Here is a 16652-nt window from a genome sequence, read left to right as displayed (position 1 = left end):
ATTCATATGCACCGGTATCTGGTAAATTCTGGAAAAGGAGACAAACTACGGAAGATACTTTGCATCTGATTTTGTAACGCATTTGAAGCTACACTAGTGAGTCAATATGTCTCTGACTCCAAACTTTTTATTTTATGAGGCAAGGTGTCACTCTGGGGCCCATTCGGGAGTGCAGGGGAACCGTTCTATTAACAGCAGCCTCAAATTCGTGGGCTCAAGTGATCGTCACATTAGCCTCCCAAGGAGCTAGGATGACAGGCATGTGCCACCACGCCAGGCTAATTCTAATTTCAGAGAAGATGAGAATGAGAGCTACGTACAGAATGAGGGAGGGAAACAGTAATGAAGACAAAGAGAGACCCTGGGTGTAGATGAGGGGTGAGTTGATTGGATGTGATGATGAAGTGATGACATGTTGCTTCCTCTGTTTGTAACGTAATGAATTTAAGTCCCTCTGGTCCATAATATTATCTGCAGATGTTGAAGGATGGGCTGGACTGACTTTGAACCTTGGTTTAGCAGAGCCCATGTGTTCATGAAGAAAACATTTGCTCAGATCTCATTTCTACAGCTGCCTCTTTTTCAGTGTTTTAAGCACCTAGAGCTACGTGTTCACCATTTTTCAGTGTTTTAAACGCCTGCAGCTCTGTGTTCAAAATGTGTACATTTTGAACATATTTCTGTGATTTTCTGGGAGCAAGTAATTACATGTTTGGGATTGATGCCATTAGAACCATAGACCTTGAAAGAAGTTTCTTTTGCTCAGGAATATACAAGATGGTTTTGGAACTTTTTTTTTTTTGAAGTGACATGTTACTCTGTCATTAAGGCTGGAATGCAGTGGCTCAGTCTTGGATCACAGTAACCTCTGTGTCCCAGGCTCAAGTGATCTTCTTGCATCAACCTCCCAAGTAGCTGGGACCACAGATGTATGCCAGGAAGCCTGGCTAATTTTTTGTATTTTTGGTAGAGATGAGGTTTCACCATGTTGGGGAGAGGGAGAGAGAGAAAATGTCGCTCTGTGGCTTAGTTCTGGAGTACAATGGCACAATGTTGAGTTTACAGCAACCTGAAACTCTGGGCTCAAATAATCCCCACTTTAACCTCCCAGAGGGCTTGAATGATAGGCATGTGTCACCACATGCAGCTAATTGTTTTATTTATTTATTTATTTATTTATTTATTTTGAAATGGAGTCTCGCTCTGTTGCCCAAGCTGGAGTGCAGTGATGGGATCTCAGCTGACTGCAACATCTGCCTCCTGGGTTCAAGCAATTCTCCTACCTCAGCCTACTGAGTAGCTGGGATGACAGGCATGCACCACCATGCCTGGCTGATTTTTTTGTATGCTTAGTAGAGATGGGGTTTCACTATATTGGTCAAGCTGGTCAGGAACCCCTGACCTGTGTTTTTTCACCTCAGCCTCCAAAGTGCTGGATTACAGGCCTCAGCTACCATGCCCAGCCAGACTTTGCACTTTTAATGACTTGGAATGGAATGGAAAGTGGAGATACACATCAGTGGTACAGCATGCTTTATCACATCATTGATTTTATGTATTTATTTATTTTTGAGGTGAATTTCAATCTGTCACTCAGGCTGGAGTGCAGCAGTGGGATTTTTTCTCACTGTTGCCTCCGCCTCCTGGATTACAGTGATTCTGTTGCCTGAGCCTCTTGAGTAGCTGGGATTAGAGGTGCGCGCCACCACGCATGTAACACCGTGATATGATGTGTGTGCATGAATACGTGGATGGATAAGCCCATGGTTTTTGTAGAAAACACAACATTTGTAATAGGTTTTTATTTATAATAATTGTAATGTTTTTTTTTTTTTTTTGAGATGGAGTCTCACTCTGTCGCCCAGGCTGGAGTGCAGTGGCTGGATCTCAACTCACTGCAACCTCCACCTCCTGGGTTCACGCCATTCTTCTGCCTCAGCCTCCCCAGTAGCTGCGACTACAGGTGCCCGCCACCTCGCCTGGCTAGTTTTTTGTATTTTTTATTAGAGACGGGGTTTCACCGTATTAGCCAAGATGGTCTCGATCTCCTGACCTTGTGATCTGCCCGTCTCGGCCTCCCAAGTGCTGGGATTACAGGCTTGAGCCACCGCGCCCGGCCTGCCACAAAGTCTTTAGTAAAACTACACCGCTTGCAAATCATTGGGGAACCCATAATGAAGGGAGATCTTACAAGTGTGATAAATGTGGCCACTTTTTCAGACATCGTTCTTAACTTGCAATTCATCAGTGAGCTCATACTGGAGAGAAACCTTACAAATGTGAGAAGGTGACAAAGTCTTCTGTCACAAATCACAGCTTGAAAGACATAGGCGAATTCATACTGGAGAGAAACCATACAAATGTAAGGTTTGTGACAAGGATTTTGGGTGTGATTCACACCTTGCAGTACATACTAAAATTCACAATGGAGAGAAACCTTACAAGTGTAAGAGTGTGGCAAAGCCTTTAGTGGGCAGTCACCACTTATTCACCATCAGGCAATCCATGGTGTAGGGAAAGTTTACTAATGTAATGATTGTCACAAAGTCTTCGGTAACGCTACAACCATTGCAAATCATTGGAGAATCCATAATGAAGAGAGATCTTACAAGTGTAATAAATGTGGCAAATTTTTCAGACATCGTTTGTAACTTGCAGTTCATCAGCAAACTCATGCTAGAGAGAAACCTTACAAATGTCATGATTGTGGCAAGGTCTTCAGTCAAGCTTCATCCAGTGCAAAACATAGGAGAATTCATGGAGGAGAGAAACCTCACAACTGTGATGATTATGGCAAAGCCTTCACTTCACATTCACAAGTCATTAGCCATCAGAGAATCCATACTGTACAGAAATCTTACAAATGTCATAACTGTGGCAAGGTCTTCAGTCCAAGGTCACTCCTTGCAGAACATCAGAAAATTCATTTTTGAGATAGTTGATGCAAATGCAATGAGTATAGCAAAACATCAAGTATTGTCATTAGAGCCAATTCAGCATTGATTTGAGTTTGACTTAACATTGAGTTCAAGCATTAATTGATGTTAAAGTGTTTAGGTTAAAAGGATTGGGCTGGGTGCAGTGTCTCATGCCTGTAATCCCAGCATTTTGGGAGGCCAAGGCAGTTAGATCACTTGAGGTCAGGAGTTTGAGATCAGCCTGGCCAACAGATGTAAGCCACTTTTCCCAGCCAGTTTTTTGTTTCTTTAACACAATCTGACAGGGATTTTTATGGGTATTGTGTTGAATCTAAATCATATTGGGTTATATAATCATTTAACAATATTAATTTTTCCAATCCATCAATATGGTTCTATGTCTATCTATATATGTTTTAAATCATTTTGATCAATGTTTGTGGATTTCAAGGTACAAACGTCTCATCTCTTTATGTTTATTCCTTAGTATTTCTTACTTAAATTTCTGTAGCAAATGGAAGTGTTTTCTTAATTTTCTCTTAAAATTGTTTATTGTTAATGTATGGAAATTCAACTAATTTTTGGTGCTGATATTGTATTCTGCAAATCCACTGAATGTGTTTATTATTTCCAGTAGTATTTTGGTTGACTCTTTGGAGTTTTTACACAGAAGATCGTGTCATCTACAAACAAATACAATTTTCTTTCTTTCTGATTTGGATGAGTTTTCTTTTTTTCGTTTTCTTTCTTTTTTTTTTTTTGAGACGGAGTCTCACTCTGTCGTCCAGGCTAAAGTACAGTGGCATGATCTTGGCACATTACAAGAGAGTGGTGTCTCCATAATTGTGCTTAGAACTCTGTGGTGCATGAGTGGAAAAACTATTCGACAGAATCCTAGGAGAGCTAGAATGACAAAGTTTAAGTCCAGTAAACCTAGCCAGACGTACTCCTTACTGCTCACACATGAGTCACAATCTTAAGATGTTTACAGTTAAGGAAAGCAGCTTAATAGTACCTGCAAGAACAAACTCCTACCGAAACACAATGTCCAGATGACCCAATACCCCATGACAATGTATGCTTCTAAGGTAATTACAGTCATGCTTTCAAGTACTTGCACACTAAAATACCAAGGATAGCTTTTTTTTTTTTTTTTAATGCAGTTTCACACCTGTCATCCAGACTGGAGTGCAATGGCACAATCTCGGCTCACTGCAACCTCCGCCTTCTGGGTTCAAGCAATTCTCCTGCCTCAGCATCCTGAGTAGCTAAGATTACAGGCATGTGCCACCACGCCCAGCTAATTGTTGCATTGTCAGTAGAGACGGGATTTCACCATGTTGTTCAGGCTGGTCTCGAACTCCTGACCTCAGGTGACCCCCCGACTTCAGCCTTTCAAAGTGCTAGGATTACGGGTGTGAGCCACCACGACCAGTCAAGGATAGCTTTAAATCAGCAAAATAATAAGTTTTGTTAGATTGTCAGCCGACCAGCAGGTAAATATATCTTAGTTTTACCTAGGCGCCTATGTAAAAAACGTAGGCCGGGTGCGGTGGCTGATGCCTGTAATCCCAGCATTTTGGGAGGCCGAGGCGGGAGGATCACGAGGTCAGGAGATTGAGACCATCCTGGTAACACGGTGAGACCCTGTCTCTAGTAAAAATACAAAAATTAGCCGGGCGTGGTGGCGGGCACCTGTAGTCCCAGATACTCAGATGGCTGAGGCAGGAGAATGGCGTGAACCTGGGAGAAGAAGCTTGCAGCAAGCGGAGATCACACCACTGCACTCCAGCCTGGGTGACAGAGCGAGACTCCATCTCAAAAAAAAAAAAAAAAAAAAACTTAAAGAGGAGGCAATTCCTTTGTTTTTGAGGACACCCTGCTGTGTAACTGGTAGCATGTTTTTTGTTTGTTTGTTTGTTTTGTTTTTTTCTGAGATGGAGTCTTGCTCAGGCGTGAGCCATTGCACCCAGCTGTATTTGTTATTATTATTTTTATTATTTATTTTTTGTTTTTGAGATGGAGTTTCACTCTTGTTGCCCAGGCTGGAGTGCAATGGCGCGATCCTGGCTCACCACAACCTCTGTTTCCTGGGCTCAGGCAATTCTCCTGCCTCAGCTTCCTGAGTAGCTGGGAATACAGGTGTGTGCCAACAGGCCAGGGTAATTTTTGTATTTATAGGAGAGATGGGATTTCTCCATATTGGTCAGGCTGGTCTCGAACTTCCGACCTCAGGCCATCTGTCCTCCTTGACCTCCCAAAACGCTGGGAGTACAGGCTTGCTTGAGCCACTGTGCCTGGCCTGAAGTGGTATTTTTTAGGGAGTAACTAAACCTTTTTTCAGCTTAATGACCCAGGGATGTACTTCTGAAGGTCTTGGGAGCACGCCCTGTAAGACAAACTACAAGGGAGATAGTACCTCTATCTCAGTAGGAAGTTAAATAATTCAAACATCAAATATTTCCAATTTAAAGCTGTGGACATTTAAATAATTCTCAGCCTTGAGAGGAACGTGGTCATGCAAACTGAGTCCAATGGCATGCAGGCGCAACTTCTAAGAATTTTGCTGGCCAGGTGCGGTGGCTCACGCCTGTAATCCCAGCACTTTGGGAGGCTGAGGCTGGCGGATCACTTGAGGTCATAAATTAGAAACCAGCCTGGCCAACATGGTGAAACCCCGTCTCTCCTAAAAATACAAAAGCATTAGCCAGGCATGGTGGCGCACGCCTGTATTCCCAGCTACTCAGGAGGCTGAGGCAGGAGAACTGCTTGAACCGGGGAGATGGAGGTTGCAGTGAGCCAAGATCGTGCCACTGCACACCAGCCTGGGTGACAGAGCAAGACTCAGTACCAAAAAAAAAAAAAAATGCAATAAAATTTAGTTTCCTAATACCAATTTAAAAATATATATATTCCTGTAAATAATTAGGAAGACTAAGCAGCCCCAGAGATAAGACCTCCTGGCATCCTTGTCCCTTCTTCTGGAGTGATAAAGTAACCTTCCTTGAAGTGTATCAATCCGTCACCAATCAGGTTGCTGCAGCCTATGCTCTGGTCTTGAATGGAAAATGTGATTCTGCTAAAGCTTCTCTTTCCCTGTGTGTGAAACCTTAACAGTCTCTACTTGGGAACACGGGCCCCCTTCATTTGGAATTGAGGTTTCCAGGGGGCTATCCTCAAGCTTTGTGTTCAAATAAACTCTATAGTCATGTATTCTAAATTTTATTATTTACTGCTGACATCAGTTCCTGTCGGATTGTAGGAGCCTTACTAGAGAGGGCACCTGTCCCCACGTTGTAAAACTCACACTTGTCAAAAAGACATGGGTTAAAGTATTACCCCTCCCTCTGCATGGAGCTAAGTAGCTGACACAGATGGTCACCTCCATTACCAAGTAGAGCCACGATGAACTATGTGTGACCAAAGGTGTTGTCAAGCCGTCTTCCTTGAGGACTGATTAGTGTTTATCTTGAAAACATGTACTTAATGGGTTGCATAGAACAGGGAAGTTTTTTCTGTCTTTTCAACCTCTCAGGTCTTTGCCTCTATTTCCCAACACATTCTGGTCTAAGGCTTATTTATTAATAAGATGGTTTTTATTTCTTTCTCTTTTGTCGTGAAGATGATTTCTCATTTCGGGGAAGATTTTTTAGTTTCCAATTGTATTTTCATAACATTTATTTTATTTTATTTTATTTTTGAGACGGAGTCTTGCTCTGTCGCCCGGGCTGGAGTGCAGTGGCCGGATCTCAGCTCACTGCATGCTCTGCCTCCCGGGTTCCCGCCATTCTCCTGCCTCAGCCTCCGGAGTAGCTGGGACTACAGGCGCCCGCCACCTCGCCCGGCTAGTTTTTTGTATTTTTTAGTAGAGACGGGGTTTCACCATGTTAGCCAGGATGGTCTCGATCTCCTGACCTCGTGATCCGCCCGTCTCAGCCTCCCAAAGTGCTGGGATTACAGGCTTGAGCCACCGCGCCCAGCGATTTTCACAACATTTAAAAAGCGAAGTGAAGAGTATTTCTTGGACCAGGCACAGCGGCTCACTCCTGCACTCCAAGCACTTTGGGAGGCCTAGGCCGGCGGATCACTTGAAGTCAGGAGTTCGAGACCAGCCTGTCCAACATGGTGAAAGCCCATCTCTACCTAAAATACAAAAATTAGCCGGGCATGGTGGTGGGCACATGTAATGCCAGCTATTCCAGAGACTGAGGCAGAAGAATCACTTCAACCCAGGCAGCAGAAGCTGCAGTGAGCCGAGATCTAGCCACTGCACTCCAGCCTGGGCGACAGAGAAATACTCTGTCACACACACACACAAAAAGAAAGAAAGAAAGAAAAATGTAATAAAAGGAGAAAGTAGTAGATCTCTTTTACAAATGTGCTGGGACAACTAACTGGATATTCACATGGAAAAGAGTAATGTATCCCTATCTCACACAAGGAAATGTTTTTTTGTTTTTGTTTTTGTTTTTTTCTGAGGCAGAGTCTGGCTCTGTGGCCCAGGCTGGAGTGCAGTGAGTGGCTCGATCTCGGCCCACTGCAAGCTCCACCTCCCGTGCTCATAGCATTCTCCTCCCTCAGCCTCCTGAGTAAACTGGGACTATAGGCGCCCGCCACCATGCCCGGTTAATTTTTGTTTTGTTTTGTTTTGTGACGGAGTCTCGCTCTGTCGCCCAGGCTGGAGTGCAGTGGCCGGATTTCAGCTCACTGCAAGCTCCGCCTCCCGGGTTCACGCCATTCTCCTGCCTCAGCCTCCCGAGTAGCTGGGACTACAGGCGCCTGCAACCACGCCTGGCTAATTTTTTGTATTTTTAGTACAGATGGGGGTTTCACCGTGTTAGCCAGGGTGGTCACGATCTCCTGACCTCGTGATCCACCCGTCTCGGATCACCACTGTAATCTCCCAAAGTGCTGGGATTACAGGCGTGAGCCACCAAGTCCTAATCAAAAATTTATTTTAAAAAAGAGAGAGAGGCCGGCGCGGTGGCTCAAGCCTGTAATCCCAGCACTTTGGGAGGCCGAGACGGGCGGATCACGAGGTCAGGAGATCGAGACCATCCTGGCTAACGGTGAAACTCCGTCTCTACTAAAAATACAAAAACTAGCCGGGTGAGTGGCGGGCGCCTGTAGTCCCAGCTACCCGGGAGGCTGAGGCAGGAGAATGGCGGGAACCCGGGAGGCGGAGCTTGCAGTGAGCTGAGATCCGCCACTGCACTCCAGCCCGGGCGACAGAGCGAGACTCCGCCTCAAAAAAAAAAAAAAAAAAAAAAAAAGAGAGAGAGAGAGAGACAGCGGGAGGGAACGTTACTTTGTCGCCCAGGCTGGCCAGGACTCCAGGCTCAGCGATTCTCCCGCTACTGCTTCCTGAGTAGCTGGGACCTCAGCTTCCCACGCCCACGCCCACGCCCGCATCCCTGCTGTGTTTAAGCGGCAGGTAGTGACCTCACTCCTCCTTAGTCTGCGCATTCCGTCCTGCATCCCAGGCGGTGGTCCTAGGGACGTCTCTGAAGCTGAGCGCTGGTTGGCTCTCCCTCCCGAGTGAATGGAGAATAGAAAGGGAGAGGATTTCTATTCTGTCCCATGGACGGTCAGCATGAAATCATACGTTCCACCCAGCAGGCCTTTGCATTTTACATTCTGGTTTGCATCCTCCTTCCAGACTATTCCAGGGCTTTTGAATCATCCTTCTGCCTTCCCGGCTGCTCTCGCCGCCAAAACCCTGAAAACGGGCTGGAAGGAGGCTGAGAGACTCACAGGTCCCGCTCCGGCCCCGCCCCCTGCCGGTTCTAAAGGGCAAGTTCTCTCCGCTTCGCCCCCTCCCCTACCTCACCCAGGACCCCGCCCACATCTCACCCAGGCCCAGCCCACCTCCTCGTTGGCTCCACCCAAGCTTGGTTTCTGTCTTGCGCGCGCAGATTCGCGCAGACCAGGAAGCGGATCCCGTGGAGTGAGGGTCACACCGCGGAGGTGAGTTTTGCTCTGTGTTGTATTAAGTCTGCGCTCTCCAGGTCCCCGACACTTTTGTACATGGGATGTGGGGCCCCCGTAGACCTGGAAGTTCTCGTCTTTCTTCCTTCACTCAGAGCAAATGGAGATGTTCTCCTGGGAGTCCGGAAGTCCCTTCTTTTTAGGTTTAAAGTCGCCCTGAGGCTGGTGCCGTCCTCAGTCTTTCTGCTACAGGGCAATGTATACACTTTCTATGGCGTAGTTTTCCTGCTCAAAACCGTGTTTTGACTCCTTCCGCACTGCGCTTTTTTTTTTTTTTTTTTGAGACAGAGTCTCGCTCTGTCGCCCAGGCTGGAATGCAGTGGCGCTGTCTCTACTCACTGCAAGCTCCGCCTCCCGGGTTCCCGCCATTCTCCTGCCTCAGCCTCCCGAGTAGCTGGGACTACAGGCGCCCGCCCTCACGCCCGGCTGATTTTTTGTATTTTTTAGTAGAGACGGGGTTTCACCGTGTTAGCCAGGATGGTCTCGATCTCCTGACCTCGTGATCCGCCCGCCTCGGCCTCCCAAAGTGCTGGGATTATAGGCGTGAGCCACCGCGCCCGGCCCCGCACTGCACTTTTTAAAGTCCTCACCCGAGAGGTGTATTCCCTCCCTGCGCTCCTCCCAGCCTCACCCTCGTCAATTTCTGGAGCACAGCACCCTGACCCCAGTCCCGGGAGGCCGCGTTCTCTGCTTGGTCCTGGGATCCTGCAGATCCCCCCCTTGTCCAAAGGCGTCGTTGCCCCCCGCCTCCCTCCTCCTCATACTGGGCCCTGCTGCTCCCCAGGTCTTCCCTCCGCAGTCACCGCTTCCCTTGAGCCTGCACTGTAGAGGTGCCCGGTGCCTGTCCTGTGATACGGGGTGTTCTTGCCTGCCCAGATCCAGCTCTTGGAAAATGCGCTCCTCCGAGATGCCGGCGTCTACTCCAAACCCTCGTGTGATTGTGTGGGCCAAGGGGATCAGGAGACAGAGAGAGGGACTGAGAGCGCAGTAGAAAACCAGAGACAGAGAAAAGAAGAATGAGGAAGACCCATAACAGATGGCAAAGTAGAGGATAGGTGAGGGATTTGCCAAGAGACAGCAAAAGTGAAAAAAAGATAAGAAAGCAGGAGGAGAAAAGCAACTTCAGAAATGTAGAGAAAAGCTAAATGTACAGAGAAATGAAGGACAGACAGCAAGGTATGGAGAGGGACAGAAATGTGGAGGCTCATCAGAGTGAGGAAGAGGAGGAGGGATTTGGAGCCAGGACAAACAGAGCAGAGTGGTGCTGGTGGCAAGGAGAACAGAGGGAGAACCACAGCAGGGAGGACACCTGGGGATCTGGGGTGCCAGATTAGGTCCAGGAGGTTATAACAGGGAAGAGAGAATTTAATAGTGAGAGCAGAGGACACGCAGAGATGGTATAGAGGCAGAAATCTATGGAGATTGAGGACGATCTAAAGATTCAGGAGAAAGAGCAACAAGAGGTTAAATAAGTTGTGAGGATGGAGCCCGGGTAATTTTTGTTTTTTTAGTAGAGACAGGATTTCACCATGTTGGCCAGGTTGGTCTCAAACCCCTGACCTCAGGTGATCCACCCACCTCGACCTCCCAAAGTGTTGGAATTACAGGTGTGAGCCACCGCAGCTGTCCACCCATATATTCTTGATTGAAAATTTTTGCTTATGTCTTAGTTCTACAGCTGACCCTGTTTCCCTGTTTTCAAGGTCGATAGCTGTGTGTTTACACTTCTGCATTTTATAAATGTTACTGAGATTTCCTTGTAAGGAAGAATTCAATGTTGGGAGTCAGTTTTCATCAGCACCTTTCCAAAGAATTTTCTTTAACCGAGGTATGTGATAGATGCTTCTCTTAATTTTAAGGATGGGATGATAAGACCAACCCATCCCATGAGCCCTTCCAGGCCCCATGTAAGAATTCAGGCACATCTTCTCACTCATCTCAGACCTTCTCAGGGTAACTTGCTGAAAATGTTTCCCACTCTGAGCCCCAGTGAGCCTCCCTGCAGCTTGATGATGAAGGGCTAGACTAGAAAAGCTCAACCTGAGTGACCCTGACCCCTGAAATGATTGGCAAAATAGAGGCCGTGTCTGGGTGTGGCTTTTTGTCTGGGAGAGGGGAGTGCCCAGTTGTAATTAGAATTTTCCATGGGATGCAGTAACCTAAAAATGAAAAAATAAAAATAAAAAAAGGCAGAAGAATGGAAGACACAGAGAAGTAGACTCAGAAACAGAGACCATCTTCAGAGGCCTTTGTCTGTATGAGGATATCACAGCTACGTCTAAAGCAGGTCGTGTCAGTCCCTGGCAGTCCCACCGGCTTCCCGTGTTCCCCGGGACAAGAGTCCAGCTCTTCACTGTGTCTCTACAGCCCTGTGTCCAGGGCCCCTGCCAGTGTCCAGCCTCCTCCTGGGAGCTTGCCCTCATCTCATGTCTCCCTCTGCCCCAGTCACAGTTGCTTGTCTCTTTTTTCAAACATCAAAATCCTTCCTGTCTCAGGTCATTGTCTCCACTTTTGTTCTATGTTTCTAAATGAAGATGGCACTGTCCCTTTCTCCTTCAGGTCTAGGTTCAGAGATGCCTCCCATGGCCTCCCACCCCCATCTGAAGTTCCCTCTGCCTGTCAGTCTGTATCACATTACTCAAGTTTTCTTTTCTCTGTGTCAATCCCATCTCACTCTGTCCTCCAGGCTGTGAGTGCAGTCTTGTGATCTTGGCTCCCTGCAACCTCTGTCTCCTGGGTTCAAGTGATTCTTGTGCCTCAGCCTCTCAAGTAGCTGAAATTATAGATGTGTGCCTCCACACCCGGCTAATTTTTGTATTTGTATTTGTATTTTATTTTATTTTTGAGTCTTACTCTGTCACCCAGGCAGGAGTGCTGTGGCATGATCTCAGCTCACTGCAACCTCCACCTTCCAGGTTCAAGCAATTAGCCTACCTCAGCCTCCTGAGTAGCTGGATTACAGATGCCCATGAAGCCTGGCTACTTTTTGTATTTTTAGTAGAGACAGGGTTTCACCATGTTGGCCAGGCTGGTCTTGAACTCCTGACCTCAAGTAATCCACCCACCTCAGCCTTTCAGAGTGCTAGTATTACAGGCATGAGCCACCGTGTCCAGCCCAATTTTGGTATTTTTAGTAGAGACAGGGTTTCTCCATGTTGGCCAGGCTTGTCTCAAACTTCTGAGCTCAAATGATCCTTCCACCTCAGCTTCCTAAGTAGCTGGGACCACAGACACACAGACGTGCACCACCATACCTGGCTAAGTTTTTGTATTTTTGGTAGAGATCTCCTGAATGGGAGCTCATTCCAGCCCAGCTCCCCACTGCTGCAGTGTGTGTGTGGGCTTCTCCAGGAGGAGAGCAGGAGTTTTCCTGTAGGAATTTTTTGTTCCTGGTGCAGTGGGCAGCAGAAGGGACCGTATTTCCTCAGGGTGATGTATCCTGTGTATGTGTTGTGTTACCGGGAGAGGATGTGTTGATTCTATGCAATAAATATCATATTTTTAACATTCAGGATTGACTTCTAAAGACTCTTGGTACATGAGGAAGAAACCCAGAAGAGGAAGAGGAAAGCAGAGGAGTCAGGGATGGCTCCTCCTCAGGTGAGATGATATTCTCGATGGATTGTTCTGTCTCCTTCCTTTCAGAAGCGCTGGGCCTTGGAGTTGGGAATCTTCTCTGAGTCTGAAGCGTCCTGCCTGACAGGTTTGCTCACCCTCACCCGTGCCTTCCCTCAGTCCCTCTCATCTCATTTAGATTCTGTCTCTTGTGACCCAGTGGCATGAACTTGGAAGGATGCTGCACCAGGCATGGGCCTGGGAAGGGCTCACACCAGACATGGATGGAGACGGGGTGAGGGTCCCGTGTCAGTGCTGTTGGGCAGCAAGGATTGTTCAGGGGTCACATGTGGATGCACATTTAGCTCTCTGTGAACCAGGAGTAGAGCAGCTGCCAATGGAAGTCACTTTAATGTGTCCAAAGTACGTCGTAAATTCTAGAAAAGGAGACCAAGAAGAGAAAATCTTTTCTCCCTGATTTTATACTATATTTTTAGGTAATTGAGTGAGTTACTGTGTTTCTGATTCCAAAAATCTTACTAATTAGAATGGAAAGTTCATACATAGGCATGAATAATGAATGATTCCTTTATTATTATTATTATTATTATTATTATTATTTGAGGCAGTATTTTGCTCTTATTGCCCAGGCTGGAGTGCAATGGTATGATCTCAGCTCACCGCAACCTCCACCTCCTGGGTTCAGGCGATTCTGCTGCCTCAGCCTCCTGAGTAGCTGGGATTACAGGCATGTGTCACCACACCTGGCTAATTTTGTATTTTTAATAGAGACGGGGTTTCTCCATGTTGGTCCGTCTCAACTCCCGACCTCAGGTGATCTGCCCACCTTGGCCTCCCAAAATGCTGAGATTACAAATGTGAGCCACTGCTTGGCCTATTCCTGCATTATTTTAAGAATATGAAATCAATGTAAATAATAGCAGGAGGTTCATTAAACCATTCTTAGCACATTAAGTTCATGAAGACAGTGGTGTTACTCTGGAGAGGCTTGTGAAACAAGTGTTTTTGGTAAAAATGGTTGCAATTTTTCTCAAATATGGAAGCAGTACTATTTTATCCAAGAGGATAAAGCTGTATTCTCATTCCACCTGTTGTTGTTATTATTATTTTTCTGAAATGGAGTCTTGCTTTGTTGCCGAGGCTGGAGTGCAATGGCATAATCTAAGCTTACTACAACCTCTGCCTCCTAGGTTGAAGCGATTTTCCTGTGTTAGCCCACCTAGTAGCTGGGATTATAAGTGCGAGTCACCACGCCTGGCTAATTTTTTTGTATTTTTAATAGAAACGGGGTTTCACCACGTTGGCCAGGCTGGCCTCGATCTCTTAACCTCAGGTGATCTGTCCATCTCTACCCCCTAAACTGCTGGGATTACAGGCACAAGTCACCATGCCCATCCCCACCAGTTATTATTAAATATAAATGGTTATATTTAAACATCACATGATGTATACATTTGTTTTGTGGTAAAACTCCAAGCAAAGCTGCAGCTTAGACCCTCGGGCACAAGACATCTCCTTTCCCTGTCACATTCTCCACCCTCCTTCCAACCTCACTGGGAATTACTACTGTCAGTTCTGTGCCAAGTGTCAAAGCAAGTCTCGTACACGTGTATTTCTACATCTTTATGAGACTTTAAAAATTCTGTTGTAAATTAAAGAAAACTTTTCATATTTTTTTTTTACTTTACATTTGGGGCTGCATGTGAAGGTATGTTACAGAGGTCAACTCGCGTCATTGGAGTTTATTGTGCCAATTATTTCATCACACCAGTATCAAGGCCGGTACCCAATAATTTTTTTAATTTATTTTTTTGAGATTTAGTTTTGTTGGCCGGGCGCGGTGGCTCAAGCCTGTAATCCCAGCACTTTGGGAGGCCGAGATGGGCGGATCACGAGGTCAGGAGATCGAGACCATCCTGGCTAACATGGTGAAACCCCGTCTCTACTAAAAAATACAAAAAACTAGCTGGGCGAGGTGGCGGGCGCCTGTAGTCCCAGCTACTCGGGAGGCTGAGGCAGGAGAATGACGTAAACCCGGGAGGCGGAGCTTGCAGTGAGCTGAGATCCGGCCACTGCACTCCAGCCCAGGCGATAGAGCGAGACTCGGTCTCAGAAAAAAAAGAGATTGAGTTTTGCTCTTGTTGCCCAGACTGGAGTATAATGGCATGATCTCGGCTCACTGCAACCTCTGCCTCCCGGGTTAAAGTGTGTGTCCTGCCTCAGCCTCTTGAGTAGCTGGGATTACAGGTGCTAGCCACCATGCCTGGCTGATTTTTGTATTTTTAGTAGAGACAGAGTTTCACCATGTTGGCCAGACTGGTGTTGAATTCCTGTCCTCAGGTGATCCACCTGCCTTGGCTTCCAAAAGTGCTGAGATTACAGGTGTGAGCCGCTGTGCCCGGGCCCAGTAGTTATTTTCTCTGCTCCTCTCCTTCCTCCCACTGCCAAAGTATCCTTTCCACCTAGACGCGATTCCTCTTCAGTTAAACAAATCTTGGTACTTTTTATATTTTAAAAACCTTTATATATATAAATATATATATACGCATACATACACACATATCTATGCATATACATACATATATACACACATATATATATTTTGAAAATCTGGGGAAAATGACAACTTTTTTTTATTAACGTCTAATTTCTTGTGAGTCTTCGCACGTTTTATTTTGGAGCATATGTTTGCAGAGTAGATTTTCGTACTTTGAATAATGCTGTTTTCATATATTTATTTTATTTTGAGACAAGGTCTCACTCTGTTGCCCAGGCTGGAGTGCAGTGGCATGATCTTAGCTCACTACAACCTCCACCCTCATACTCAAGCCATCCCCCAACCTCTGCCTCTCAGGTAGCTGGGACCACAGGTGTGTGCCACCATGCCGGTTTATTATTATTATTATTTTGAGATGGAATCTTGTTCTGCAGCCCAGGCTGGAGTGCAGTAGTGTGATGTCGGCTCACTGCAACCTCTGCCTTCTCAGTTCAAGCGATTCTTCTGCCTTAGGCTCTCAAGTAGCTGGGAATACAGGCGAGTGCCACCACGCCCAGATACTTTTTTGGTATTTTCAGTAGCGACGGGGTTTCACCTTTTTAGCCAGGATGGTTTCCATTTCCTAATCTTGCAATCTGCCCACTGCCACCTCTGCCTCCTAGGGTCAGCGATTCTCCTGTATATTGGTTCGTTTTGGGATCAGGTTGATTTGCCTTCCTCTAAATAGGGACTCATCTAAGGCCAAGGAAGTCCTCATTGGCTCTTTGTCTGAGAACTCTATATATGCAAACCCTTTGGAATGGCCACTAAATTTGTCACAGAGTTTAGTAACACGGTTGACTGAACCACAGCCATGACAGTGAGCTCCCAGCTCTTCTGCTGTTGCACCATAGTCCACATTACCAACATAGATGGAACAGGCATCAGCCTCCATCTTCTCCTCAATGTACATGATCACTGGGCCAGCATTGCCTGGAGGTGGACTCATATTCATCTGCTTCTCTAACTCGTTCTGTAGCTCCTTTAGCTTCTCAGCTTCTTCCTCCATCTTCCTGACTCCCACTTTGATAGCTTCTAGCACTGGGTCCTCAATGGCGCCATCCCCTGCGTCACCCTCGACCAGTCCCGAATCTTCCTCTTCCTCTTGGCTGCAGGGGTTCCCAAACCAGGCCCAGGGCCCGGAGCTCCCGGGCGAGGGGCATGGGACGTGGGACAGGAACGGCTCCTCTTCAGACTGGGGCTCCAGCTCGGGCTCCAGCAGCAGTTCCTCAGGCTCCATTTCCTCACACTCCAGGCCATTCCTTTCCTCCCCTGCGCCCCCGGGACACCATCCCCGGCGTCCCCATGGGCCCCAGGCACAAGATGGCGTCGCCGCCCCTGCTGGAGCCCCGGTGGCCTGCAGCTCCTGCTGCTGTTGCTGCCGCCGCTCAGACTGGGCTCCTTTTTTTATTTTTTTTTATTTTTTTTTGAGAAAGAGTCTCGCTCTGTCACCCAGGCTGCAGGGAAGTGGCATGATCTCAGCTCACCACAACCTCCGCCTCCGGGGTTAAAGCATTTTGCTGCCTCAGCCTCTCAAGTAGTTGACACTACAAGCAACCAACACCACGTCTGGCTTTTTTTTTTTTTTTTGTATTTTTAGTAGAGAAGGGGTTTCATTATCTTGGCCAGGCTGG

The 16652-nt window shown here is 46.8% G+C and overlaps 2 protein-coding genes across 12 annotated transcripts in view; one reads left to right on the top strand and one right to left on the bottom strand.

Annotated features, from left to right (window-relative positions):
* Positions 1 to 16652, bottom strand: part of LOC117093612 (zinc finger protein 813-like) — a 361257-nt gene that overhangs the window by 80109 nt on the left and 264496 nt on the right. The window lies entirely within an intron of this gene.
* Positions 1 to 16652, top strand: part of LOC117093616 (zinc finger protein 28) — a 47813-nt gene that overhangs the window by 20287 nt on the left and 10874 nt on the right. For 2 of the 8 annotated variants that reach the window (XM_033228977.1, XM_033228976.1), the window contains exons 1-2: positions 8586 to 8885; positions 12419 to 12506. In XM_033228977.1, coding sequence (XP_033084868.1) covers positions 12492 to 12506 — 15 coding nt within the window. In that variant the 5' untranslated portion in view covers positions 8586 to 8885; positions 12419 to 12491. Of the gene's footprint in view, positions 1 to 8585; positions 8886 to 10586; positions 10735 to 11628; positions 11688 to 12414; positions 12507 to 16652 lie in introns of those variants that run through there. The other 6 variants (XM_033228973.1, XM_033228972.1, XM_033228974.1 and 3 more) reach the window with 5 other exon arrangements.

The sequence above is a fragment of the Trachypithecus francoisi genome, unplaced genomic scaffold (assembly GCF_009764315.1).
Source record: "Trachypithecus francoisi isolate TF-2019V2 unplaced genomic scaffold, Tfra_2.0 Lachesis_group12, whole genome shotgun sequence".
Lineage (NCBI taxonomy): Eukaryota > Metazoa > Chordata > Mammalia > Primates > Cercopithecidae > Trachypithecus > Trachypithecus francoisi.
The sequence above is the reverse complement of the archived record's forward strand: the minus strand, read 5'-3'. Positions and strand labels throughout refer to the sequence as shown.